Below are 27606 nucleotides of genomic sequence, written 5' to 3' on the forward strand. Positions count from 1 at the left end.
ATCTGAGTTGTATCATTTCCTGAAGATGTTTCAGAGAAATAAATCTAAGTGACAACAAGATATTGATAGTAACCACTTCATGCAGACAGAATAAAGCCCCAAGGATAGTATGTAATAGTTTATAGTCTGAGGCACAACTGTCTTCAAATAACACCATGTGAATTTTGTTTCTTCCATTTAATCATGTCTGATTCACAGCTATTGCCAAGACAAGTCCCTGTGGTTTTCTTTGCAAGATTTTTCAGAAGTGATTTGTCCATTGCCTCCTTCTTAGGGCAGAGAGAAAGTGACTAGCCCAAGGTCACCCAGCTGGCTTTGTGCCTAAGGTGAGACTAAAACTCATGGTCTCTTGGTTTCCAGCCTGAACCATTCTACTAAACTGAAATTTATCTGGATGCAGATCAAGATGCTGGTTATTTAGCTGTAAAGCCTCACATGGAACAAGGCCAGGTTGTTGGCTGGATTTTCTGCCTCCATCCATCTCTGCCCTTCCCCTGGCCTTACCAAAACTAGTAGAGTTGGCATGCTTCAGATCCCATCTATTACTATCATTTTGTGGGACCACTAGCAGTCATGCCTTCTCTGTCATTTCATGTGAGCCATGGGGGCCCAGTGGTTAGAGTGCAGTACAGCAGGCTACTTCTGCTGACTGACACCTGCCTGCAATTTGGCAGTTCAAATCTCACCAGGCTGAAGGTTGACTCATCCTTCCAAGGTGGGTAAAATGAGGACCCAGATTGTTGAGGGCAATATGCTGACTCTGTAAACTGCTTAGAGAGGGCAGTAAAGCAATGTAAGCAGGGGTGGGGTTCTACAGGTTCTCACCTATTCACCAGAACCGGTTCTTAACATTATAAGCAGTTTGGAGAACTGGTTGTTAGAAGAAATTACTGGCCTAATCCTGTAAGAAAGGCAGGAAGAAAACATTCTGGTGTTGCTTACAGAAACTGCCTCTCCATTAACTCTAATTACATTCTTGGCAGGACTAAACTTCCTGTCTCAGGAACTTCTCTGGAATTTTTTTCCCCTTCCTTTGCTGGTACTTTGCTTGTGTGGAGTGACCATTCAAAGTTACAATGGCACTGAAAAAAGTGACTTATGACCATTTTCACACTTATGACTGTTGCATCATCTCCACAGTCATGAGAGGCCAGGCGAGGAGATGCATGCCTCAAAGTGAGCGATGTTGAGTTGGCCACGCCCAGCCAGTCACATGACCACCAAGCCACACCCACCAACTAAGCCATGCCCACAGAACCGGTTGTTAAAAATTTTGAATCCCACCTCTGAATATAAGTGCTATTGCTATGTGCCCTTTGAAACAGCCATCCTCTGGAGATCCAGTTAATCCCCATCCTGTTGGGTCTTTTATAACAGTGGTCCCCAACCTTTTTTGTACCAGGGACCAGTTTCAAGCACAAACACTTTTTCAAGGACCGGGGGGAGGGGGGGGAAAAGAAGAATCCGAGTTTGGTGGTTTGCTGATGTTGTTACCTAGTCGGGTAATAAAACGTCTGCCAGCAAACCACCAAGTTCAGGGAGAGCCTCGGCCCTGCCTCCCTCAGCCCCATTCCTCAGGTGTCTCCCTCCCTCCCTCAGGTGTCTGCCTCGTTCCTCTCTCAGTCGCTCTCTCGCTGCTCCACCAGCCCAGGAAGAAACTGCTTCAAAGAAGCGGGGGGGGGGTGTGTGTGGCTTTTCCTGTCGCTGCAGCTCCTCCGAAGCGCCCGTTTACCCCCACCCCGCCCGCCCGCGCGCGGTTCAATCCACAGTGCTCCGTTCTGCCTGCCTGCCTGCCTTCTTCATTTCGGAGCAGCTTCGGCTGATAAAAAGAGGCGAATAGTTATTATTCTCAGCCGAAGCTGCTCCCAAACAACCAGACGGGCAGGCAGGCAGAACGGAGCACTGTGGATTGAAGCACGTGCGGGCGGGTGGGGTGGGGGTGAACGGGCGCTTCGGAGGCGCTGCGGCGACAGGAAAAGCCACCCCCGGCTTCTTTGAAGCAGTTTCTTCCTGGGCTGGTGGAGCAGCGAGAGAGCGACTGAGAGAGGAACGAGGCGGGAGGAAACCGAAGCTGCTGAGCCAGAGAGCAGGACAGGCTTCGGTTGCTTCCTCCCTCCCCTTCTTTCATTTGTGTCCTTGATCCCCGATCCCAGCAGCATTCACCGAAGGCGAAGAAAGCCGCCATTTTTTTTATTTTTTTTTATTTGCGGCCCGGTACAGAGTGCTCCATGGACCGGTACCAGTCCGCGGCCTGGTGGTTGAGGACCCCTGTTTTATAAGACAGAATAGAATAGAATAGAATAGAATAGAATAGAATAGAATAGAATAGAATAGAATACTTTATTGGCCAAGTGTGATTGGACACACAAGGAATTTGTCTTGGTATAAATACTGTATAATAATGTAAAGACATTAAAGACCTGCAGGTTTGTTCATACATTTGGCCCAGAAAGTTGAGAGAAACATGATGGTTGGCTGTTTAACTGCTGTTTTAATGATGAAGTGGAATCCTAAAGGTGGTTTCCCCCGAAAGAACCTATATTTTCCTTGTTTTTCCTCGAAAATGTTTTTCTTCCTTGAAGTGAAATGACTTCAAGGAGAAAGGAAGTCCAGTTGCCTCTGAAAAAGGCACCTTTGGGACATCCATGACCTGGATGAATGAGAATACCAATAGACAGATGAAGCAGAATTAGTTTTGATACCAGGCATATATTATATTTTGGTTTTTCTGTGTTAATTTATGAACTGTTAGGTTTGTTTTAATTTTGTTTGCCATCTAGAGTCACCTTGGAGAGATGGGTGACTATATATATATTAATAATTGAAGTAAATTCATGATCAGTAGCACTGAAAAGCTCAAGAAGAATCAACAAAGTCACCAGTGCTTTGCATTCTAAATCAAACATTATTCATCAGGTGGATTAAAGGAGTCTCAGTCCTTCAGCTTCTCCTGAAACCAGTTTGAAATAGGTTAGAATCTCTGCTTCTTCTGGCACCTCCTGAAGTTGAAAAACTCTAACTCCTTCAATCACCTTCCCCAATTATGGAGGGTTAAAGGCTTTCATCTCTAATTTTTTTTCCCATCTCTCTCAAAAAAAAACCCAACAGCAGTGGAGTCTGGGTTCAGTGACTGTTATGCAGGTATTACCCATTTTCTCATTGTCCTTAAAGAACAAATAAATGTGGTTTATGTTTTCCCATGTAAGTCTAGCAACTGGAAAAACCTGAAACATAAATTTCAACTTTTGAAAGAGAATCTGCAGCTTGATGTTGTGCAGATATATTGAACTTGAACTTTCATAATTCTTCCACAGCATAATAAACAAAGAACTGACTAACAGTTCTGGGAATTGGTCCAAAACATATTGAGCACACAAGAAAAGTTGTATAGCCTAAGCCATTTTCTGTTTTAAAAATATGAACAAGTTTAAAGCATACTATCAGTCTTTTTCCTCCCCCTCTTATTGTTTTGTTTACAATTTTATGTGGCAAGAATTTTGGGAAGTTGAAAATATGTACCTAACCTTTATGAACAGTTTTACTTTTATATTCTTCACTGACATCCTTGCTCCAAATATCCTGTTTTCACAGGATGTGGGTGCAGTTATTTAAATAGTGTTGGGTTCGTAGGGCTTACTCCTAAATACGTTGTGCGTAAGACTTGAGATACTACAATATCTAAGACAATATTTTATTACTAGATATCCAGGCTTTGCAGAATGATCTACCTTTTGCTCTTTATTTCCTTTTCTAAGTCAGTGCAAACCTAAGTAAGTTACAGTTAAGGTAACCTTGGAATCCAAATGTTAATTGGAGGGTCCAGATGTGTTGGTTTCAGGGCTACTAGATCTGATCTGCAGAACACCAGGCAGCAAGCAGGTAGCAGTACAGATCATCCTTGTTTAGGAACCACAATTGGAACTGGCAATTTGGTTATATTAAGGGAAGTGATAATTAAATGAAACGATGACTGTGCTTATCATCTTAAGGCAGTGATGGCTAACCTTTTCAGCTTGGTGTGTCGAAAATCGGGAAAAAGTGTAGCCTTCCTCGGGTCATGTGTCACTTCAAGAAATATCAATAATTTGGTTTATGACTGACTGGGCTGGGGTGATCACACAGGGCTGTGAAACTCGTCTCCCTGGTCTCAGGGCTGCAGGTGCAGGATGTGGGGATCGGAAGGCCACCTTACAGGGCTGTGAACCTCATGGATCTCCTTTCCTCCTGTAGCGTTCCTGAGGTAATGAAACTGACAAACCTCAGTTTATGGCGGTTAAAACTGGTTCTCTGCTGCAAAGATCTTGTGGCAGCGGTGACACCACGCCTCCACGCAACAAGCAGGGAGCAGGGATTGGAGCAGAGCACAGGCAGCCTCTAAATGTGCAGGTTTTCCCCACACCAACAGGCGTGTCAGTCAAAGTGCCTTGGCGTGTCACGAGTGACACGCGTGTCATAGGTTAGCCATCACTGTCTTAAGGTTTCTTTTGCTTTACAGACCTGTGTAGAAAATTTGCACCCAACCCCTCTCCTAGAATATTTTGAGAAATATTAAAAAGGCAGAATATATTTCCCTAAATGAGAAATGGAGAAACATGTTTTTTTAGAGGCAGAAAGCAGACTCATTCTTAATAGCCCCCACTTTTCTTAATAGCCCTCAGCAGATGTCAGCACTTAAGTTATAGAGATAGGTAGCTCTATTCATAGGCAAAGCAAATACTACAGGCAGAAATCCATTCAAGACAGGATATTTTGAAATTCCCTGCAGCAAAGTCTGCAAAGGCAGTGATATGATTAGCCCTCACTCAAGATCTAAACCAGGACAAAGCCATTAAGCCATAATAGGAATTGCCCAACACCCTTTCAGAACACAAGCTTCTTCACTGCATCATCTCAGCAGTCCAAACTTCAATCAAACCTGGGAGCTCAGATAACCTATAGAGCCAGCTATGACCCCTACATAGAATAGAATAGAATTCTTTGTTGGCCAAGGAATTTGGCTTGGTGCATATGTTCTCAGTGTACATAAAAGAAACGATACATTCATCAAGAGTCAAGAATCATAAGGTACAACACTTAATAATAGTAATAGGGTACAATAAGCAATCGAATCATACTAGGAAACAGTCAATAAAAATAGTTAGAATACAAGCAACAAGGTTACAGTCATACAGTCATAAATGGGAGGAGATGGGTGAAAAGAAGAATGGGAGGATTAATAGTAATGCAGACTTAGTAAATAGTTTGACAGTATTGAGGGAATTATTTGTTTAGCAGAGTGACGCGTTCAGGAAAAAAAATCTGTTCTGTGTCTAGTTGTTCTGTTGTGCAGTGCTCTATAACGTTTTGAAGGTAGGAGTTGAAACAATTTGTTTGGGATGTGAGGGTCTGTAAATATTTTCACAGCCTTCCTGTTGACTCATGCAGTATACAGGTCCTCTATTGAAGGCAGGTTGGTAGTAATTGTTTTTTCTGCAGTCTGTGCCTGTCTTGTTGGGTTGCAGAACCAAACCAGACAGTTATAGAGGTGCAGATGACAGACTCAATAATTCCTCTGTAGAACTGTATCAGCAGTTCCTTGGGCAGTTTGAGCTTTCTAAGTTGGCACAGAAAGAACACTGTTGTGCTTTTTTGATGATGTTTTTGATGTTGGGTATCTATTTTAGGTCTTGTAATACGATAGAACCTAGAAATTTGAAGGTCTCTACTATTGATACTGTGTTGTCTAGTATTGTAAGAGGTGGTAATATGGGAGTGTTTCTTCTAAAGTCTACCACCATTTCTATGGTTTTGAGTGTGTTCAGTTCCAGATTGTTCCGGTCACATGAGGCAAGTTGTACAACCTCCCGTCTATATGCGGATTTGTCAGTCTTGAATGAGACCAATCACTGTTGTATCATGTGCAAACTTCAGTATTTTAACAGATGGATAGTTTGAGATGCAGTAATTGGTATATAGGGAGAAGTGGAGAAAGCAGTCTTGGGGTGTGTGTGTGTGCTAATTGTACAGGTATCAGATGTGATTCTGCTTAGCTTCACCTGCTGCTTCCTGTCTGTTAGGAAGCTTATGATTCACTTACATAACTCCTACATGGCCCCATGGGAGTCTGACAACATACATGTTTTTGCAGGAAGCTCAAGTGCAAAGCCCAAGAGAAGGTATACCCCCCCCCCCACTCTCAACTCCATGTGGTCAGCTGCCCAGAGCCACATGTGGTTCTGCTTCATCATTAAACCTTCTTTCCAATCAGCTTCCATGTTTCCAGCGCCTTTCTCCCGGCTTGGAACTGAACCAGATGGATATTTCTTCCCACACCTGCAAAGATCATAAATTGAAGATCGGTCATAAAGTTACTCTTTCATTACTGCAAACAGTCCCTAAATGAGGCAGTTGCTAAACAAGGACTACCTGTAGAGACATTGCTGCATTCTGGATCTTTTGCAACCGAAATCTTGTAGCTTTGCAATTTGCACATTTCAGCAGCTTTCTCCAACTGCCATAACCTCTGTCATGCCTCTAGTGGAGACTGACTCTGATGGAGAAGAGGAACACCAGACAGGGAGTGGAAGTGTGGCTCCGGAGGTTGTGGAGGAGGCTGGGGAAGGGCAGAGGCCAGCAGTCAGAGGCCCATCCCCTATCTACCCTAGGGCATGCAGGGAGGAGAGGATAAGGGAGAGACGTGGTCTCCTCGGGAGGAGGGGGCCTTGATCCTCTTCATGGGCTGCAGTTGTGACAACTGAATAAGAGTTTGGACCTGCATACTGGCAAACGCTGGAAATATCGTGGAAATATCTCTAGTTTATAGTTCCTCTCTGAGTTTGGCATTCTTCCCAGTGTGTGTTATCTGTGGACATCCTCCAGCCCTTATCTTGCCTGGTTTGTGTTGCTTTTTTCCTTCTTCTGTGACTGTTTTTTTTTTGTCTTCTATCAAAGATATTTGGAGCTTGAAAGCACACTGAAGAAATAAAAGGGGCTTCACCTGTTTTCTGTGACTGTGTTTGTTTTGTATCCCACCCTGGGTCATCACACCCTCCAAAATGTCTTGGACATCCAATTCCCTCAAAAATTTTGTGGAGCCTGCTTCCAGCATCTTGGGAAGGCATCAGACTGAAAAGGGCTGGTGGTTGTGCTTGTTGGCTAGGCATGATGGAAATAGTTATCCAAGACAGGATTCCATGCGGGTCAGTTCAGGGCATTTTTTAAAAGAAATGTTTGTTAATGGACCTTGTTATCTTTCTGTTCCTGCTACCAGGGTTAAATATATCCTCATTTCCCCTGCACGTGTTTGCTTTCTTAAGAAAGAGCAACCTTTGCTCCCAGTTTCCATATAGGCTGAAAGGATGAGTCAATCCGGAACTGGATCGCCTGCTCTGGGCTTTTAATTGAAGGCCAGCAGAAATCCCTTTTTCGTGGGACAACTTCCTCTCCCTTTCGGTTAAATGTCACCCAGTGGCCGCCGTTTAAAAGGCTAAACGGCTCCTTTCCAGCCTTCCTTCAGCGCTTTATTTTGACTCCGTTCCTCGCAGCAAGGCGGGGCTTCTCCCGAAGCTGTATTCTTGTCGCTAAGCCATTGGCTGCGATTCATGCTCCCAAGGCTATTGGTCGGCCAGAACAAATCGAATAGCAAAGCAGAACAAAACCTGCACGCCCCCCACTCACTGACGTAGTTGGGATTTCCCGCCCACATTCCACACAGCTGGAATTGGGGGGCGGGCGGGGGCGAAGCGGCATTGGATCAAAGGGGGCGGGACTCTAAGCACGAGAAGCGGATTCTGATTGGGCGGCAGCCTTTAGAAGCAGGCTCGCTCGGCTTTGGGGATTGGGCAGGAGGCGGAGTCCAGGCTGGGTAGAACTGCTGGAAAAGAAACGGCCTCTGTTGTCACTGTGAAGTCGAAGGCGGTGAGGGGAGGGTCAGTCGCGCGTTTGCGCTCCGCCCGTCTGTGCTGGTTTCCCTCATAGGAGACAGGGACGCTTTATACCCTTTGAGTCCTGTTGCGGGGTTTTCTTAGAAGTTTTCGGTCTCCTTTTTAAGCGGGGTAGCCATTTCTGAGAGATAAGGAGCCGGGTGGGTGTAGTGGGGTTTTTTGGCTAGTGGAGTGGGGTCGTCGCTCCTAATGACGCTCCACCTTATGGAACAAGGCTGCTTCCCAGGACGGTTTTAAAGGGCCGCTGAGAAGGTTCCGACATCTGCTCCCTTCCTTTTGTGTCCCCCCACCCCTCCACCCCACCCCACACACACGTTTTGGTTTTTGCTGGGCCCCGGCTGACTATGGAGGTGCTGGACGGCGGGGAGCAGAACCTGTTCCAGTGGGATCGAAAGTTGAGCGAGCTGTCGGAACCGGTGGACTCCGAAGCCCTCCTCTACAGCACGGTGAGAAACGCGTCCATTGCAGAAGCGGCTGGGTGGGTGAACGAAGATTTGAATGGGAGAGGAATGTTCTTGTGGAAGGAAGAGCAACAAGTTTTTCATCTGCCTTGAAAAAGTGAATCCTGGCTCTTGGCAATCTAGGTTTGCTAGGAGAAGCTTGGCTGGCTTTTGTATATAGATGAAACCCAATACCCTTAAAAGAGAGCATCATGGTGGGGGCAAGCTGATGCAAGAGGGTTATTTTTTTTAAAAAAAAAATTATACATGAATTGTTCTGGATTCTGGTTTCTTTCTGTTTTTATCTTCTTTTGCCTTCAGGGTATGACTTAAGAATAGATCTTCTGAAAAGCTTTTGTTATTAAATGACATCCTGGTGGGACTTTCCCAGATGCAAGAAAAGCAAATTAAATATGGTGGAGAGCCTGGAGTTAGGAAATTTCAGCAGAAGTGAAAGAGGGCCTCTGAGGGGAAGAGGAAATTAGTTGGATGTTTTACTTCTCCAGAACTGTCTGCACTAGAGGAAGAACCAGAAAACACTTGTCTCCCAACAATTTTTGTTTCTTCGGAAAGTCTGCTGCATAACTTTTCGGTGCTCTTTTCCTTCCTGTTTTGCAAGTCAAGGAGTTCCTTATAAGTTGCCAGTAAGGAAAGAGTAGGCTTGCGGGAGCTATAATAACGGTTTCTAGCTTGGATAAGAGTCTAGTACGTTGAAAAATACAGGTCTGGCATTCCAATTTCCCCTCTTACACAAGTCCCATCTGTCATTGCTATCATTACATGAGCCAGTTGGGAAGGGAATGGAGGCCTAGGAATCCAAGAAATATTTATAGTGGTTTTGCAAGGGTAGTTATGAAAGAAATGGTGGACAAAACGAGGAACAGCAATTTATGCCAGATGTTTGGTGTTTTTGTCCCTGGTTGAAATATGTCAGTCAGTGGATTTCAAGAGCTTTGTCAGACTGTCAGGGAAGGACAGGATAGGTTTTTTAAAAGTTACAATTCCTAACATTGAGCAAAAGTAGAAGGTTTCACTTTGCCTAATTCTACTTGAAAAAATCATTTTTTAAAAAAGTAATTTGTTGAAGGGAAGAGTGATTTGAAGTGTGCAGAATAGATTTTATGTATGATGAAGGTCAGCATCACCCCCACCTCCCCCAAATAAAAATAAAGAATGCTGTCTTCAGGAGTGCATACTGGTAAAAAACACTTGTTTTACACAGTCCTCTAAAACGGGTATCCAATCTTGGCAAATTTAAGACTGTGAACTTGAACTCCCAACCCCCACCCCAGCGGAATTCTGGGCATTGGAATCCACAAGTCTTAAAGTTGTCACAGTTGGACACCATTATCCTAAAATTTGGTTTATTCAACTATCATTTATTGTCCAAGTCAAAGTTGTCTCACCCAGTACACCAAAACACAAACCATGATTTCCAAATCATAATAGATAGGATAATGATTTCTAAATCATAATGGATGGGTTCAAATAACATAGTAAATTAAAAATAATGCTGTGCTTTACTGTGAAATGGGAACTTGGCCAAATGTCAAAGAATGGCTATATTTGGAAATTGCATTAATAGATATTATGATTTAGTAACATCCTTCATTTACATTTGTCTATAATGTTTGTCATCCTCAGCCAATATGATTAATGGTGTGAGTTGTATCGGGTACTAAATTGGGGAACTCTGATCCCTATTTATCCTACCCATTAGAGATTAACATTTTTCTAATCTCAGGATTAAGAATTTGTGTCCTTTCAGTTGTTGAATGATAGCTCCCAGAGTTCCTTCTAATGACCATGAAATTTTTCTCTGCCTTTCCTATTTACTGCACTAGTCACATGCCCTTTTGCCACCTGTTAAAATGACCAAGAAAGATAACTCTTCTTGTGTAAGATACATATATAAGTCTTTAAACTGGATTCTTCTCCAGTTTAAAGGCAATAGATGATGTAAAAACTTTCTGTGGAAACTCTTAAAAATGGTTTCCTGTCAGACAAATGGTACTAATGTCAATGATCAAACTATCTGACATGAGATAACCAATTTATTACTAACTAGCAAGATTAAAATTTATAAAGTTAAAATTTATAATTTTAGCTTTATAAACTTTAATCTTGCTAGTTAGGAATAAATTATTGGCTACACAACTACAATTTAAATATTTTAAGATCTAGGTGTTTTTTGTGAATAGCAGAACAAAATTTAAAAAATGCTTATAGAAATAAAGTTGTCAGAAATAAGGATGTTAACATATGCATCTTCCTCTATGAAATGATTATTTTTCTTTTGTGAGCCTCTGGGCATATGCTGAATCTTATTTCTCATCATGGTCATTTGTCAGTATAGTACTGCTGAAACAAAATACATGTTTGAGTTGGTATACATGATGATGTAATCTAATATTTTGTGGTACAGCTTTTAATAATATAACATGCTGTTATTGATTTGGTCACTTGAATTTTCTCATGCAGTTTTTCAATGTGTCTCTGAAGATTTGGGGATAGGTGTTTGGTCTTTTGGTGTGGCTTAGCAAAGGCATACTAATAAATTGTGTTAAGACTCACAATTTGTTGGGATGATTTTCAACAAAATATTAGTAGCTCACAAAAATAATTTTTAATTTAATAGACCTTATTCTCAAATGTTCATTGGTGGAAGATAAATTTGATTTTTAATTGCTAGCAATGAAAAATACTTCAGAGTAGGCAAGTAGATTTACTTAAAGAAGAATTAATATATCTGTAATCCTAAAATTAATCCCTTTGTTCTAATAACAACAATCTAACCAAAATATTATTTTTTAATGACAGATCTGGGCCTCCTGTACAACTTACCTTTGTTTTCTTTTTAACTATCATATTTACAGTGATTATTCCATTTTAAGTATTTGGTTGGTCAATTAAAGACAGCATTCAAGTGCCTGTGTGAAAGGCTGGTCCAATATCTCTGAATAATTTTCATGACTGGAAGGATTAGAATATGATCCCTGGACTTCATTTTCTAATAACCCCATCACATTAGTTTTCCATTACGATCTGGAGAGAATGGGGCAAACTCAAAAAGATATGAATATAGTTGCAAAAAACAAACATCTGGGTGATTAGACAGAAAAGCAAAAAGGGGGAGTGGATTAAATTAAAAATTTGGCACCCAGTAATTAAGAAATCACAACAAAATCAAGACAGATTTTGCATCAAACTCTTCTCACATCCATCCAGATTTGTATGCTGAGGTCAAGAGCTTGTTAGAAGGCATACTTTACAACCCCTTTCTTGGAATACCAAATAGTTGCCTCTTTGAGCTATTCTTTGAAGAATTCCATTTCAATTCAATCCAGACCAATACTAATTTTGAAATGTGATAGTGTAAGCCTCCTGCTTTCAGGAGCAGGTTGTCTTCATTAGGTATGGCTTCCAAATGTATTCAAGGGCAGCTGCAATGAAAATGTGTTTTCCACAAGGTTGTAGAGTTTGTGTCTTAAAAGGGTCATCATACAAAATGGATTCATTGAAAATCTCACAGTTGCAAGGGGCACCTTAAATTATGCACATACTTTGCATGTGTAAGATTTTCAGCTCTATACATGGAATCCAATGATTTTTTTCTTTGCTGGGAACTTTTGGGAGTCTTGAAGGTAAACTTTTGGAAGAAGTTGCACTATAAACCTGTCTGGAAGACCTTGCAATCTAATGTGGGGCCCAGAGAAAGGAGACGAAGAGTTAAACTGGAAAAGAATATGTTCTGATTTGAAATCCATGTGTTGGTGCTATGTTGCAGTATGTATTAAGACCTACTGTGTGTGATTCTGCTAAAGGTTTTTTTTGAAAATGATGATTTTTTCAGAATGAAGGAAATTAAGAGCTGGGGGAAGAATGAAGAAAGTCTCTTGAAAGGAGGGGCTTTGAATGATAGAAGATGATGAAGCTGGTTGCTTGTAGATCATAAATTAGAATATGCTGATAGGTAAGAGAAGAACAATATTGAGAGATGAAAGCAGAGATCTGTATAGTACTGGATCCAGTGATGGTTGGATAATTAGGGATAAAGGCTAGGTGACCACTTGAATATTATTTAAGATTATCAAGCATTGAATTAATCCAGTATCTGCTCATCTTTTGCATCATATGCAAACATCAATTGTGAATACCTTTACAAAGTTATGCATCTGTGCAGTTTCAACCACAAAATGGGTTTGTAACCTAGAACAATAACTGTAACGTAGCATGTATGTAATGAAAACTTAGGGTTTATTCAATAAACTGTAATTAAATAGACGTGACACAGAGTTACAGTTCTTAATTCAGGGATGGTTCTCCCAATACCATATTCAGAACTATAGTACCCTGCGTGTTTGTTTATTTTGTTTACCCAGGCTTACTCTTCTAGAAATTCAGTAACTTTTAGAATCAAGAAGTTTTCCACTTTAGCTGATGTCCAAGCATCAATGGGTCCTGTATCTTTCACTTATGAATAGGCACTCTGTCTTCTCAAGCAGCTGTACATATTTCCATGTATACGAAAGGTAATTTGAAGAGCCTTTGCTAGGTAACTTATATCTCTTGACAAGTACATCAAAGAGAGGAAAGGAAAAGATAACCAAACTAGCTCCCTCCCTGTGTTTTGAGTCAAATTCTTGGTTCCAATATGAAAAAGTTGTTTTATACTTAAGAAATAGTTGAAGCAGTTTGTTGAAAAAGACTTTGGCTCCAAGCCAGATAAATTAGTCATAAATGAATCCTGTTGAAACCAGAAGATCCGGGACCCATCTGACACTGTTTCATTCACTGCTAACTACAGCTGTATTGAGCTGTTCCTTGAAATACATTAGAACAGCTTTTTCTAGATACATTGAATTATGATTCCTAAAACTTCCACTTAGCACAGCTAGAAGAACCTTGCTGGATTTGTAGAAGTTGTAGATCAATACATCTACAGGGTGCCAGGTGGGAAGAAAGCTGATCTAATTCAAGGCTGTATAATTCTTAGATATGAGCCAACATAGTTCAGTATGTCAACCATCTGTCCATTTTCACCTAATCTATCATTGTCATTGGTGTTTGTCTGGGTTAATTCCAGATTTAGTCCTAGAAAATTTGGATTTCATCCAATGAGAATAGTCCCAGGGTTTATGAAGAACACTATAGCTGTGTGTAATATACAATGGAATTGTGCAGTCCATTGGGGTTCATGCATTATTATTCATCTGTGTTTCAACACAGTTGTGTGTATTCATGACTTATCTTGTATAAGCAAGGATTGTCCGAAAAGCAGATTCATTTAAAGCATTTAAGGCATTATGTCTGGAGGTCATTGCTGCCTGTGAGATGATGCTCTACTGGACAAATGGAGTTATGTATTTCTTTTTCCTCATTTTTTAAAATAAAAAGAGGGGAGATTATTAATCCTGTGGAATTTCCCCCCACTCTTCTTATATTGGTTTACAGACACGTTTTGGCAGGCAGTAGTAACGAAGATGATTTCCTTGTTAACTTCTACTAAGCTTTGAATTTCTTTATATCTTCCTTGAAAAAAGCAACTGATCTCAGCAACTACTGTATAAAGTGTCTTTTTTATTATATTGCAGTTTATGACACTAAGAAAGGCAGTTATGAAGAGATGTATCTGGGTGCAGAAATTAAAAAGCCACTTAGCAAATATGAGAGATCAAAAGATGCATAGCCTACCCTTAACATTGTTCAGTTTTGAGGGGAATCTGAATGAAGAGAGGGTATTTGGGGCTTGGGGAAGTTCATAATCTTTAAAACGGTCTGTTTTTAGTCTTCTAGGCCTGTCTGTAGATTCATGTATTTTTTCTATACACTGATGTGCGTGTGAAAAAACCCCCACAAGGTTACAATTCTTTATATGTTCTCTCAAATGCTTAAATTGAATGAGTTTTATTCCCGGTATGTTTAAGGTACTGTACAACAGTAATATGATTTAGTTTTTTTAAATAGACACAGTTCACTATGCAAAGTGTTTTTTTTAATTTTACTGACTGTGCACAGTGCCTTGTATCAATACTCAGGTTGCCTCAATTATTCTAAGACAAATTTAGTCATTTCTCTTGAACTGTTTGAGTTACTATGTTTAGGTTAGAGCAACAATTCTGACTTTAGTATTCTTGGTTACCAACTCGTGCTATGTGAGTGGGCAGACATTACTAACTGAATAACAGAGTGCTACACGGTGAAATCAGAATTTTTATGGTAAGGCAGAAAAAAAAAAGATTTGCTTTGAATGCACAATATGTGTTGATTGATTCCAAATGTCTTAACTTAAAACCTAATTTGACCCACTGCTGATCTCTAAGATTATCTACAAAGATAATATATTCATCAACTTTCCCATGAAGTAAATGTTATCTTTTTCCATGGGTAGATCCGCTTCTGCAAATTTACCGGCATAAAGTTATTAATATAGAACTTTATTATATAGTTGATATACTGTATATTAATATCAACTATATAATAAATGGCTTCTTTCTATAGTAGCCTGCTGAAGCTTATGTCGATGATGTGATGATCTCCACAAAGGAGAGAGGAATCCCAATGTCATATTGTACTACATTTTTAGACTTTGATTATGTTGCAATTCATTCTCAACTCAGCCTTTTTCTTCTACATGATTTGAAAGTCTCAAAAATGTGTTTGAAGTTTTGTGCATAATTATTTGGTTCTTATAAGTGTATTTCCTCATAAATTTTGGATTTTAACTGTTAAGATGAATATGATGGAGCTTATTCCCTATTGGCATGAGGGTAGGGTCCTTATACAGGTAGTCCTTGACTTACGACGACAATTGAGCCCAAAATTTCTGTGGATAATCAAGACATTTGTTAAGAGAATTTCACTCCATTTTACAGCCTTCCTTGCCATTGTTGTTAAGAGAATCACAGCAGTTGTTAAGTTAGTGACACCACTGTGAAGTGAATCAGGTTTCCACATTGACTTTGCTTGTCAGAAGATTGCAAAACATGACCTTGGGACACTGCAACTGTCATAAATATGAGTCAGTTGCCAAGGGTCTGAATTTTGATCACAGACCTTGAAGATGCTACAATGGTCATAAGTGTGAAATACTCATTTTTTTCAGTGTTGTAACTTTGGATGGTCACTAAATGAACTGATGTTAAGCCAAGGACTACATGTCCTTTGCTGAAACTGTAATAGTGAAGTGGATTGTGTGTTTGTATTTATTTATTTCACCTTTTTTCTTGCCTTCCCTTCACAAATGGTTATATTATTAATATATTTCTTGACAGTCATGTTTAACATTTTGAAGAGCCTTTTCAAGTAGAGATCCTTTGATTGAGCAATCCTCTTAGATTATACTTGAGCAAGCAATCCAGGATATAGCTTTGTTTTTTAAAAATACTGAGTTCCATGTTGAAGTTTTGCCTATAATTTTAAAGTAATTTTGGAGCATTTAAATGAGTTAGTATATTAAATGTTGTGGTTTCCCTTCTTTGTGTATGAGTAATGTACATTTTATATACACAGATGGAGCTGAAGATAATCTAATTCTACTTAATGAGCTCTTTGTCAGTTATGAGTTTTCTTCTTTCTTGTTTTCAAGGTATCTACCTCAAAATTGCTCAGTATAATAAAGTGAAAAACATTATTTGTACTACATACTGGAAATTGTAAAGTCTGAGATAATACTAATTTATCTATATTTATGTTACTGTACATTGCTTTTTTTCAAAAATCACCGGAGCTGTAGCTTGACAGAAATGTAGAATTTTCTGAATCTAAAGTTTAGATAAGGAGAAGGAAATATTAACTTAAGTTTGTTGTGGATTTCTGGTATGGATTCTGGTATGGGTTCACAAACTTAATATGAAAAAGTTACACCCTTTTTCCTACTTATTTCAGTAAAATAAAACTTCCTATACATCTTACTATCTTTTGTGATGTTGAATTATTGTATTGACTTGAATGGAAACCTTTATTTTTTATTGCTTGAAAGCATAAAAAATAAAACTCAAAACTAGAGATCTAAGAGGAACCTAACTAGCAACTTGAAAATATGACAGGATTATTGTAGAATTTGTGTCAAATCTTCTTTGCATGCTATATTTGAAAAAAGCTAACCCTTTTCTTAAGCAGAGCTGGTTTTTTGACCAGGTATCCTGAGCCATGAAATGCTTTATTTAAACCAGCCTCCTCCAAACTGGTATATTGATTTTGAAATCCTGGAGGAAGAAGTAGAAGAAGAGTGTGATTGCAAATAATTTTCATATCACTGTCAAGCTACTTGAGCATGTCCATAAAGTGACTCCGAATCAAGTTTTAGGTTTTAGTTAATTATGATAATTTGGGGCCAGTCCCTTTTTTCAGGCTGGGCTCATAAAATCTTGATTTGTTGGTTAATTGATTTTCACTGAGCCGGTACACTAGCTAAGTCATGCCTCTCTAAACATCTTATAGATTACAATACCACACAGTAATTGATAACAAAATAATGATGTCCAAACTATATATCAGGATGGCAGGAGCCCATCTAGCAACTTCAAACAAGGGCCAGGATATCTAGACAGCCCTCTCTGCACTTATCAACTCCCCTGTAGGTTAGGCAGTCATCTGCCAATATTTAACTTAATGTCCCATTATGTATGAAAGTTTGCCAGAACATGCAAACTCCTGTAGCAATGCATCACTAACCATTTTTAATCAGTCTTGTGCTTAACTGTGATACTGAAGTTCTCAATTTCCTTAGTTTTCTTCATCTACCTAGTGTTCTTATTGTATTAGTGGTTGCTTACTATTTTGTGCTATAAACAGTCTAGTAGCTCCTGTTAGGACTACAGGGGATGTGCAAAGGTTATGTTACAAAGAAGAATCTTCTGTATTTTAGACAATGATACAATTAGTTAGAATGCCTGAGAGTGAGTTCATGGTTCATTTTCCAGCAAACTTGTCTTGTGTTTTGCCAAAGCTGAAGTTCAGAGTAGATATTCTTTTTGATGAGCTGGGGAAACTTTGAGCTTTTCTTATCTCATCAGATATACTACTCAGGAAAGGCAGCTATTCTTAACCACCAACTTGCTTTCTTGTTTTTATTTAAACTCTGAACCCATTATTCAGCTGGGGAGCCTTTTAAGAGCTTATCTTGCGAGTAGATGTCCTTGGTTCTTCAATGTCTTTCTGAAAATGTTTGGGAATTTTGTATTCATATATTTTGTCCCCAATAAACACAGAGTTTGGATATTCAGTGTCTAGCACATTATATTGGATATGCCCCATGTGCATTCACAGAAATGGAATATTAATCCACAATGATTTTATAACCATTTTTTATATTTTCAAATTGGCTATCCTATTTCAGCACACATTTTTCCTTGATTAGGTTTATTTTCCAGAGCCTTTCTTAACAACATATTATTATACAATTGCATGTACAGAAATAAAAAGAATCCCACTTGGTTTAATGGGAATTTTGGGGAGTTATTTTATTCAGCTTACTTGATTTATTATCAATGAAATTGTAGCTATTATGTTTACAGTGAACAATACATTTCCTTATGCTGCAGACAACAACATGGGAAAAAAGCCAGAAAAGTTTATGTAATTAATATAATATCTCCAGGTCTGGAGACATGCTCTTCCTTTAGGCAATAATAGAATTCTAAAATTTGTTAATACTATAAGCCTGTTTTCAGTTTACCCATATTAAGGGCTTAAGCTGGGAAAAGTGGCCATTGAAAAAATGGCTATCCTACAAATAGTCCTCCACTTACAACAGTTCACCTAGTGACTGTTCAAAGTTACAATGGCACTGCAAAAAATGACTTATGACCGTTTTTTACACTTACGACGGTTGCAGCATCCTTATGGTGATGTGATCAAAATTCAGACAGTTGCAGTGTCCCAGGATCATGTGATCCCCTTCTGTGACCTTCTGACAAGGAAAGTCAATGGAGAAACCAGATTCATTTAACAACCGTGTTACTATCTTAACAACTACAGTGATTCACTTAAGAACTGTGCCAAGAAAGATCGTAAAATGAGGCAAAACTCACTTAACAAATGTTTCACTTAACAACAGAAATTTTGGGATCAATTGAGGTCTGAGGGCGAGGACTACCTGTACTTACTGTGGCCTGTTGCTGTACATGCATTTACCAGACTCCCAAGATATTGCAAATTCAGCTGCTTCTACTCTGAAGAAATCAAAGATGTGTGGCTTGACACAGGATAGAAGAGGCGACATTAGCCCTTCATCCACCAAGTTCACATGACCCACTGATCTATATACTCCAGAATAAGCTATCATGAAAATGAACATGGCAGTACACATTTCATTCTAGATGTGTAATATCTCCCACTCTAGAAAGCGGTAGAGACAATGCTTGTCAAACTAGACAATGGATTCCCTGTATTGTGCCATAGAGCACAGTTCTGCTGAGAATAACCTTTGCTTATGTTGTTCAAGATTAGCTGCCCAAGTTTTCATACAAGGAGAAACTAGGTCTAAAGTATAGTACCAACAGTAAACTTAAAAAGCCTAGGGTAAATGGTAACAATCCAGTGTCAGTGAGGACAGTTAACCAGTGGAACAGCTTGCTTTCAGGAATCATGGGTGCTCCATCACTGGAGGTTTTTAAGAAGAGACTACTAGACAGTCACTTGTCTGAAATGGTATAAGTTCTCCTGCTTGAGCAGAGGGCTGGACTAGAAGGCCTCTAAAGTCCCTTCCCCCCCCCTCTATTCTATATTCTATATATTCTATTCTGTTCTTTTAAAACTCTTGGACTTCAGCTATCATGCCTTTGCTGCCTAGTGTTTGGAAGACAGCATTTTCCTAATCAGTAGGGCATTTTTATTCAAAAATGTTTGTCTTTTTATACTGTCCCCTGAAAACAGATGTCATTGTCTATGGTGGGGTTAAAGAAGCCATTCCGCTGGAGCCAGTTATTGATGCATTATTATATTTAAATCATCATGAGCTCAACTGACATTTTTTTAAAAATGGTGCTCTTTAACTGCGATGCTTGTCCCTTGCAGAACTCCTTTGGAACACTGGCTTATGAATGAAAGTCATGAAATTCTGGTTTAATGTTGGCAACAAACAAGGCGAAGGTTTTCTCTGCAAAACTTTTATGACATTTTTATTTATATCTACATATTTTATTTTTATCGATTGAGCAATGTGGTAGTCTAGTGCTTGCCTCCCCCTCGGAAGGTTGTGAGTTCAACCCTAGGTAAGGCAGATGTTTTTCTATCAGGGTGCAAAGAGAAAATATCTGCTGCGAACTCTACATAGGCATCAGGAAGGGCATCTGGCCAGTAAATGCTCAGCTCCAGCCAATTGTCCCAACTCTACCCCAAATTAAGTGATTATAGGGTCATACAAAGAGTATTTTTATTTTATTTATATCAATTATATTTTCAATGGCTCCCAAAGTTGAGATTATAGTTGGGATTTTGACTACCACTTTGTAAATTTGGATGTGTATATTCACACTTATTTCTTATCCAGAATTTTAAAAGCATGGTTTATTGAACCATATTTCTGCACAGGCTTAAGCCATTGTCAGTAAATCTGCTTGTTAACACAAAATGCACAATAAACAGCCCCATCAGCTAAACTGATTAGGCCATTGAAAGTAAGGGGTATTCAGGTCTCCTATATTTATAACAAAGAATGTAATGCAGCAGTATAAAACTAAATTAGAGCTGACTTTTTGTACAGTTGTTAAAGTTTTGCATTGAATTTTTCTAAAAATGTTTTCTGACAGGAAAAAAACATATAAAGGTGCCACCCTGTTGTTCTTTTCTTTTTCTAACAATAACAGACTGGTTCCCAACCAGAAGATGTTGTTTAAGATAAAGATCTTAGCACCTTTTACGATGGCTGTCCTTGCTGTGATAAGTGGGAGTTGTAGAGAGATAAGAAATAAATAATATCTGTTTTGCCAGTATTTTAGTGGTTAGTACATTTTTATTCCTTTTATCTGTTTATTTATTTTCATATGTTCTGTATTTTCATTCATGATGACCATCTTGAATAAAGCTTTAGTAGAAATTCAGGTTGTGAGTCAAATGGGTATTATATAAACTGATTTTTGAAATGTGATTTTGTTGACCATGAGTTGGCCAAGCCTTTCAGCCTCAGAGCACATCTGGAAGTTAATTTGTTTGGTGGGACAGAACTCTTGCCAAAAGCGGACTCTCATGCAGGGACTAATTCCCTTTGAATCCTCTAGAGTAGACTCCCTATTTGATGAGATTATGTCTATGCTGACCCAATGACAAACCTTTGATTTTGTTGTGGTTGGCAGTGGCTAGCTTGAAAAAGGACTCTAGTCGTATTGTGTCTTTTTCAGACTGCTAAATGATTAAAGGTGGCAAGGGTCACTCTAAGTTCTTGGCTACTTTAAGATTGGGATGAAAAGCACCATGGGGTGGGTGTGGCTGTAAGACTTGTTTGCCAATTCCTCTTCTTAGTTCTGAGTTTTCTAGTTCTTTGAACAGTTCTAAAAGTATAACTTTATTTAAAGAACTGGGTAGAACAGAAACCTTCAGTGGAGGAATGTATTTTTTTTTTACCACCTGTTCTCAGAAGACAAGACACAGCAGAGGAGGGGAACAATGGTAGATCACATTACCATAATTACAAATGAGCTGAGTTTCTGTAACAGGCTTCCTAGGAACATCTGTTCTTCTTGCTGTGAGATATTCAGTAAGTCCTGGACCAATTACCTGTATCAGTTCTGTTTCTCTGTCTCTTCAGTTTATTATAGTCCATGTTTCCTTTCTCTGACGCAGACAGTTTTTATGTGTCTTCGCAATTTTCCTCCCAGCTGTCTTATCTGGATGATTTGAATGCCTGCTTTCTGCACTGAAAATAATCAGTTTTAGCTCTTCTGAGACTTTTTTTTTTTAAAAAAAGGCTGCCTTTGGAAAACACTGCAAATGTATTTCTCCTTTTATTTAATCTCATTGTTGTCTCTCTGAAAAGTTTAAAAACAACAAAAAAGCAAGGATAAATATACATGTGTATAAATAATGGAATACATTTTGCTTCCTTCTCTCTTGATGGAACTGGGGACATCCAGTTTTCTTGGATAAATAATATAACTTAAATACAACACTTTTTGAATACAATGCTTCCTCCAAGTGCATCTGTGCTCCCTCTACTAATATTGGCTCAAATATCAGAAAATTGGTCTTTTGAAATGGGAATGTCAAATCTCATAGGAGATTTCAGCAGTCTTGCTCAGTTTTAGATTCTTGCAAAAATGTTTGGGGTTTTTTTTTTGTAGCCACCTCACCAGAGAGAAAGAGAGGAGAGAGGGAGGGAGGGAGAGAGATGTCTGAAAAGATTGCTAACTCCAGTAGAGAATGAGCTTCCTTCTTTAATTTTTTAAACTGCAGACCTCTCCCAAATAAAAAACAAAGACCGCCATCATCACATATATATTTATTAAAGTGCTACATTCATTATTGATATCCCAGAAGTAACAAAAGACCTTTTCATGGAGTGAGAGAGAGCAAAAAACCTGGTGCTCACTGGCTTTCTAGATATGAGATTCCATTGTGCATTAACATCAGACCAGTGTTCTCTGCTCAGCAGCTGGAAAGTTTAACTCACTGGTAACTCCCAAAAGACAAAAATTCACAGGGAAAAAATAGTTTGTCAGCTTTGGAAGAAGAAAATGTTTTCACATGAATAAGTGTGTTGAAACTGGGTGAGGCCTGAGCTGCTCTGGAATCAGAAATATTGTGCTGAGAGAACTGGAAGGGAAATAGAACTAGACTGTAAACTGTGTTTATATTAAAATTGGAATTTTATTAAGTTCAAGCTTAACTATTTGCATAACTTTTAGGTTAGCAGTTAGATAAAATATTGTACACACTCTTTATTCTCTTATCTAGCTTCTCATTTTTAGCTTGGGTGTCTAGCCTGCCACTTGCAGCAGAAAATAGCAGATCATTAATACACTCATAAAACACAACCACTGAAAATTAATTGGAAGAGGTGGGGATAAGTAAAGGAAGATTAAGGGCTGTTCCTTATTCTTTACATCTGATGGGCGTCCCTACACCTGGTGTGTCTGAGGTGGCGTCTTTGGCCTTGAGTCTAGAAGTCTGTAGCAAATATTTGGATAATGTCTGATGAAATTGAGATTCCAGCTAGTATCAGACAAACAACTCCACCTAACAAATCTGTTGCTGACTTCAGTTTTCTCCATAGCAATAGCACTTAGACTTATATAGCGCTTCACAATGCCTTCAGCCCTCTCCAAGCTGTTTACATGCTGTGTTCTTCCTTGTTTTGGGGACCTGGCAAGACCTGGAGTAAACTTGAACAATATGGAAGGAAAGTAAAGTCTATAACTTTTTGTCCAATGAAGCCTTCTATTGTGGGACAAGACATTGTGGTTTGTTTTAAGCATTGCTAACTAAACAAGTAGAGTTGCTTGCTTAACACTAAGCTTAGGATCCCTGGTAAAATAATGGGTAGGCAGCAGGGTGCTTGGGTGCACTTGTGTTGCAAACACTCAAATTTACCTGCTGTGTTAATTTTATTTAGATTCCTTTAATGAACTGATATAAATGGAAATTCGCATGACATGAACAAAAGTTCCAGCGTTATCTTACTTTACAATAATTATTTGGGTCTCATTGGCATTTTTAGCAAAGAAAAGCGGTGGATCGATCTTACTGGTTTGTTTTTGAAGAGCTGACAAGAAAAAGAAAGAAAGAAAGAAAAAAAAGAAAAGAAAAGCCTGATAAATTGGTCAATGATACAAAGCATCTGGGTGGAAGGAATAACGGAACAATGTTGTTCTCATTTGATAAATTGATGTTTGGTGACAGATGATATTGAATTTGGGTCACTATGGGGTTCATAGATTTACTTTGGTCCCAGTAACCAACCCAAATTTGATCTTGCATCATTATCTTGGGACACACATATTTCCCTTTATTCGTGGCAGATGATATTCACTCTGGTGATCATTTTGCGCGGGTGCCTATAACATTCCAAATGTAAGCACCACTCCAAAAAGGTTGTGACTCAAGGGCTAAACTATGATAGTTGTAAAGCATAACCATGTCCAAATATTGCCCCAAGCTAAAATCCACAATAGAATCTTTAATTTACTAGAGTTTTTATAATAGGGTGAAGTTTCTGGTCTTGGCCAAATTGTGGCCTTGTGCTAACATGGTTCATTCTAAGTCCAGTCTGATGTCTTGTGATTCAGTAATAAGTTCAGAAACTGCCACAACTATTCCCAAATTATCAAATGTTTAGAAGGAAACATCAAACTTATTTTTTCCTTGGACCATTGCAAGCTCAGCGCTTGGATATACAGTATTTTCTGACCTCATTGAAGCAAGCAATACTTGAAAATGAAGTAGACACCAAGTAGCTAAAATCCTCTGTAACAGTGGCTATTCTAATTGTGAAATGTGCATAAGATACAAAAATAATTCAGTCCTCTAATTGTTATTTAGAGACAAAAGAACTGGCAACAGAGGCAAACAGTAAAATGCATGTATAAACGCCAATTTTTAATGTTGGGAATAGTTGGGAAAATAATTCGGTAGAGAAACATGAAATAATAAAATACAAAGCTGATTCTTGACTTAATTGAGCCCAAAATTTATATGTAAATTATTACTGTTCTGGCAGATGTTCTAGGGCATTATTTCTCAACTTTGGCAATTTTAAGATGTGTGGGTTTCAACTCCCAGAGTTCCCCAGCCAACAAGGGGGACCGGCAAGACTGGCTGAGGAATTATTGGAATAAAAGTCCACACATGTTAAAGTTGTCAATCTTGAAAAAATACTGTTCTAGGGATAGACATGAAAATAAAATTAGTCTAAAAACCTTATCATGACTAGCAACGCAAAGGTGGTTTTCAGTTTCAGATATCTGCTAATTATATAATGTGTCATTTTCATTTCTAATAATGGAAGAAACCTTGTAGTTTCTGCTCCTACTTTACTGGTGCAGAAAGCATAACCAAAGTCCATCATAATCTAATTTGTGACGTGGGTAGTGCTTTGTTCAATATATTGATAGACTACAATCTGCATAAAAAACCATAAAAAGCACATTGCAATTAAAATGTAAAATACACAATCATAATAAATTGTGAAATATTAAATATTTACCAAATCTGATTAAAGAACAACATATTAAACATAACCATACACAATAGGAAACAATCATTCCTTGTAAAACCCACAGAAAGTTATCAGAGGGAGCCAGAGGTGTGTTTTTGTTGAAAGAACACAATATAATAGTTCCGGGACTGTGCAAAAAATGGCCTCAACCAGACTAACTCTGGGCTCTGAGAAGGCGAGGCCTGATGGTGCTGTTTTTAAATCTATGTTTGAGAAATAATACTTTAGATGGAAGGAGAGATTGACTTGATGAAATGCTCCCCGATTGCTCCCAGCAATCCTGCTGAGACGAAAGAAACACTTATGGAAGGAATGTCAGCCTTCACTCTTTCAATGACATGTAGTGGTGCTGGCAAGTAAGCATTCTATTAAGTGCCATGTGTTGTTGATGGTTAATTTTACGAAACTGTTCCTAGCAATTAGGGATGTTACTTCCCCTTGTTTCTATTGCAGGGCTGTCAAACTCCCTGATGTGTCACACACTGGCCACACCCACACCTGGTTTAGCAAAGGGGAAAAAAGTCTCGATGCATCACATGTCGCCTCTGTAACGACGCGAGTTTGACACCCCTGTTCTACTGTATACCCTCCTTCCACTTAATCTATGCTAGATGAATCTGATCCATCTGACTTTGTTATGATACAAAATACTCATGTGAGTTTTGCTTCTGGTTTTCCTTCACTCCAGAATTCCATATCTAATTCCTTTGGAAGAACATCTATATTCTTCCATAACTATCATGTCTCTTTGTCTGTAAACTTTAAAACTAAATTAAAAAACCCATTAAAACCCAGAATGTAAAAACTATTTAATAGGTAGCAATTCCTATTATATAAAGAATAGGATTGCTCCTACTGGGAGACTGCTCGCATTTAGCCATTGTAATATTTTCCACATTAAATGTTAATGTTTTCTGCACCTCTGCATTTAATGTTTTTTTCTGCATAATATTAATGTTTTGTGCATTTAATGTTTTCTGTACTCTCTTACTCCTTTCAAAGTTCTTACATCAGCAGTTTAAAAAGAAACCGGGTCCCATTTTTGGCTGTGTAACTTGACTGGTTTCTGGGATATGTTGGTTGAGCTTGTCCTGATTACCGTAATTGGTCAGTTCTATATATAGATTAGCTTCCACTTTTTCAGAGCTGGGGAAATGATAAGCTCTTCACACTGAATCAGGGCAAAACAGGAAAGCTGTTTTCCAGGCATTTCCCAATCAATGAAGTAATTCTCTAACTGCATCCCTTTTTGAAGCTCACCAAGGTCTATTTATCTGGCACAGGTGAAGCAATTCCAAAATGGTAGAATTCTTGCTGCTTAGAGTGATGACTCTTTCCATGAATAAAATTGCTCAGGTCTTTTTATATTTACTCTTTTAAACTGTTTTCAGTACTTTAATATAATATTTATATGTGCTTTTATCTTAGCCTTTTGAGACACTGTCTTACAGATAGTGATACATAGTAATTATGACTGATTATATGCCAGCTTGCTTTTATTGCTTGTAAACATCCTAAATTAACACATTTTTTCTATTCAAAAGCACTCCCCAAGAACAAAGCAGTCGTAAAGGCAATGTCTATGGAGATTGGAGTACTGCAGTAGTAACTTTGAAAGATGGGCCAATTTATGGTGCTTCCTCCAGATTATTAAACATTTGATGTTATTATTTTCTATTCCTTATAAAGCTCAGAGGAAAAAGGTGACAATTTTTGTGTTATTCACCAGTAATGTTGTTATTCATCATCTAATTGGATTGATTGGGAGCAGCCCAGAGTTGGTTGAAAGATGGGTAGCTACATAAATATTTTAAAATAAATAAATCTTTTAGCAAATTCTGCCCTATTAATTTGGGGGAAATGTTATTTATTACTTTTGTAAACCTTAGTTTTTTGAGGTAACTTAATGCTGTCCTCTTATTTTTTTAAATTTTATTTTCAACATCCTTGTGAGATAGGCAAATATTGGGGAATAATGACAGGTCATGCCATGATAGTATTAGGATTTGAATCTACTCCTTGTCTACCATTTCCAGCGAAATAGTCAGCAAAATAGAGCTATTGCATTTTGATTTTTGGTTATTATATCTTAAAGAGACTTGCTTCTCTGACATTGGTGAACAGGTTTACTAATTTGTCTCTCACAAATCTTTCAGTTTCTCTTAGGTATTTATCAGGATAGGATTTCTTTCCATTATTTTATCAAGCATGCTAATGATTCTGAACTGTTACTGTTAATTAAATGAAACCATTTTTTTCAGTCCTATTTTGCTAGTGTGTTACATGGTCTGAAACAAAAATGGAAGATTTTTTTTTAAAAAGCGGTCCTATTTATAGAATAGTACTGTTATGTTCTTTAAAAATCCTACACATATGACAAAATAACGCTTCTGGATCATCCACCCTGATGATGAGTCATGTGCATTCTTCAGTTGTCTTGCTATTGTCTGCTCACAACACGGGCAAACTTTTATAAAACTTCTTCTACCGGCTATCTTTATTTTGTAATAAGAAAAAGAAAATGACCAGCACAGGAAAAGTGTACATTTAAAATAGCGCAAGAGGAAACGTACACTTAAAAGGAGAATTGTATTCCTGTTGTGAAGCAACCCTATTAACTGAAAGGTAGAAACATTGTGTGTGTTTTAAATTCTGGAGATCTGCGAACACTATTGCATGATGGAACGTGTCTCGCCTAGTCTAGTCTAGCACCCCAGTGATGGCAGAGGAAGTCAGAATGAGCTTCCCAAGATTTCTGTTTTTGTTTTCCCTGGAATGAGGAGGAGAGACTTTTCTCTTCCATGCTGCATCAAGAGCCCAGGATGGGTTGACTCCTTCCTATGACGTCATTTAGCTGAGTCTGTACTAAGATATAAAGCCAGCCCCTGGGAGAGACCCCAGTTTTTGACTCAGCTCCTTTCAGTCAGTAGCTGTGTCTCTGAAAGCGTTCTGTTAGATAGCAATCACCAGCAATCTTCAGTACTTTTTTCCTCGCTTCAAGCAGCTCCCAGGGATCTGGGCAGCTACTCTTCCAGGAGAGCAGGGCTCTCTCTCCTGCAACGTTGGGAGCAGCGTTGCCAGAGCGCTGTGC

At 38.7% G+C, this 27606-nt stretch overlaps 1 protein-coding gene across 1 annotated transcript in view; it reads left to right on the forward strand.

The window, feature by feature from the left end:
• The first annotated feature begins 7701 nt into the window (after positions 1-7701).
• CREB3L2 (cAMP responsive element binding protein 3 like 2) overlaps positions 7702-27606 on the forward strand; it is a 75532-nt gene continuing 55627 nt past the window's right edge. The window contains exon 1 of the mRNA XM_026695075.2: positions 7702-8368. Coding sequence (XP_026550860.2) covers positions 8267-8368 — 102 coding nt within the window. The 5' untranslated portion in view covers positions 7702-8266. The remainder of the gene's footprint in view (positions 8369-27606) is intronic.

The sequence above is a fragment of the Notechis scutatus genome, chromosome 6 (genome assembly GCF_049901735.1).
Source record: "Notechis scutatus isolate UNSWTSFEM ecotype Mainland chromosome 6, rNotScu1.2, whole genome shotgun sequence".
Classification (NCBI taxonomy): Eukaryota; Metazoa; Chordata; class Lepidosauria; order Squamata; family Elapidae; genus Notechis; species Notechis scutatus.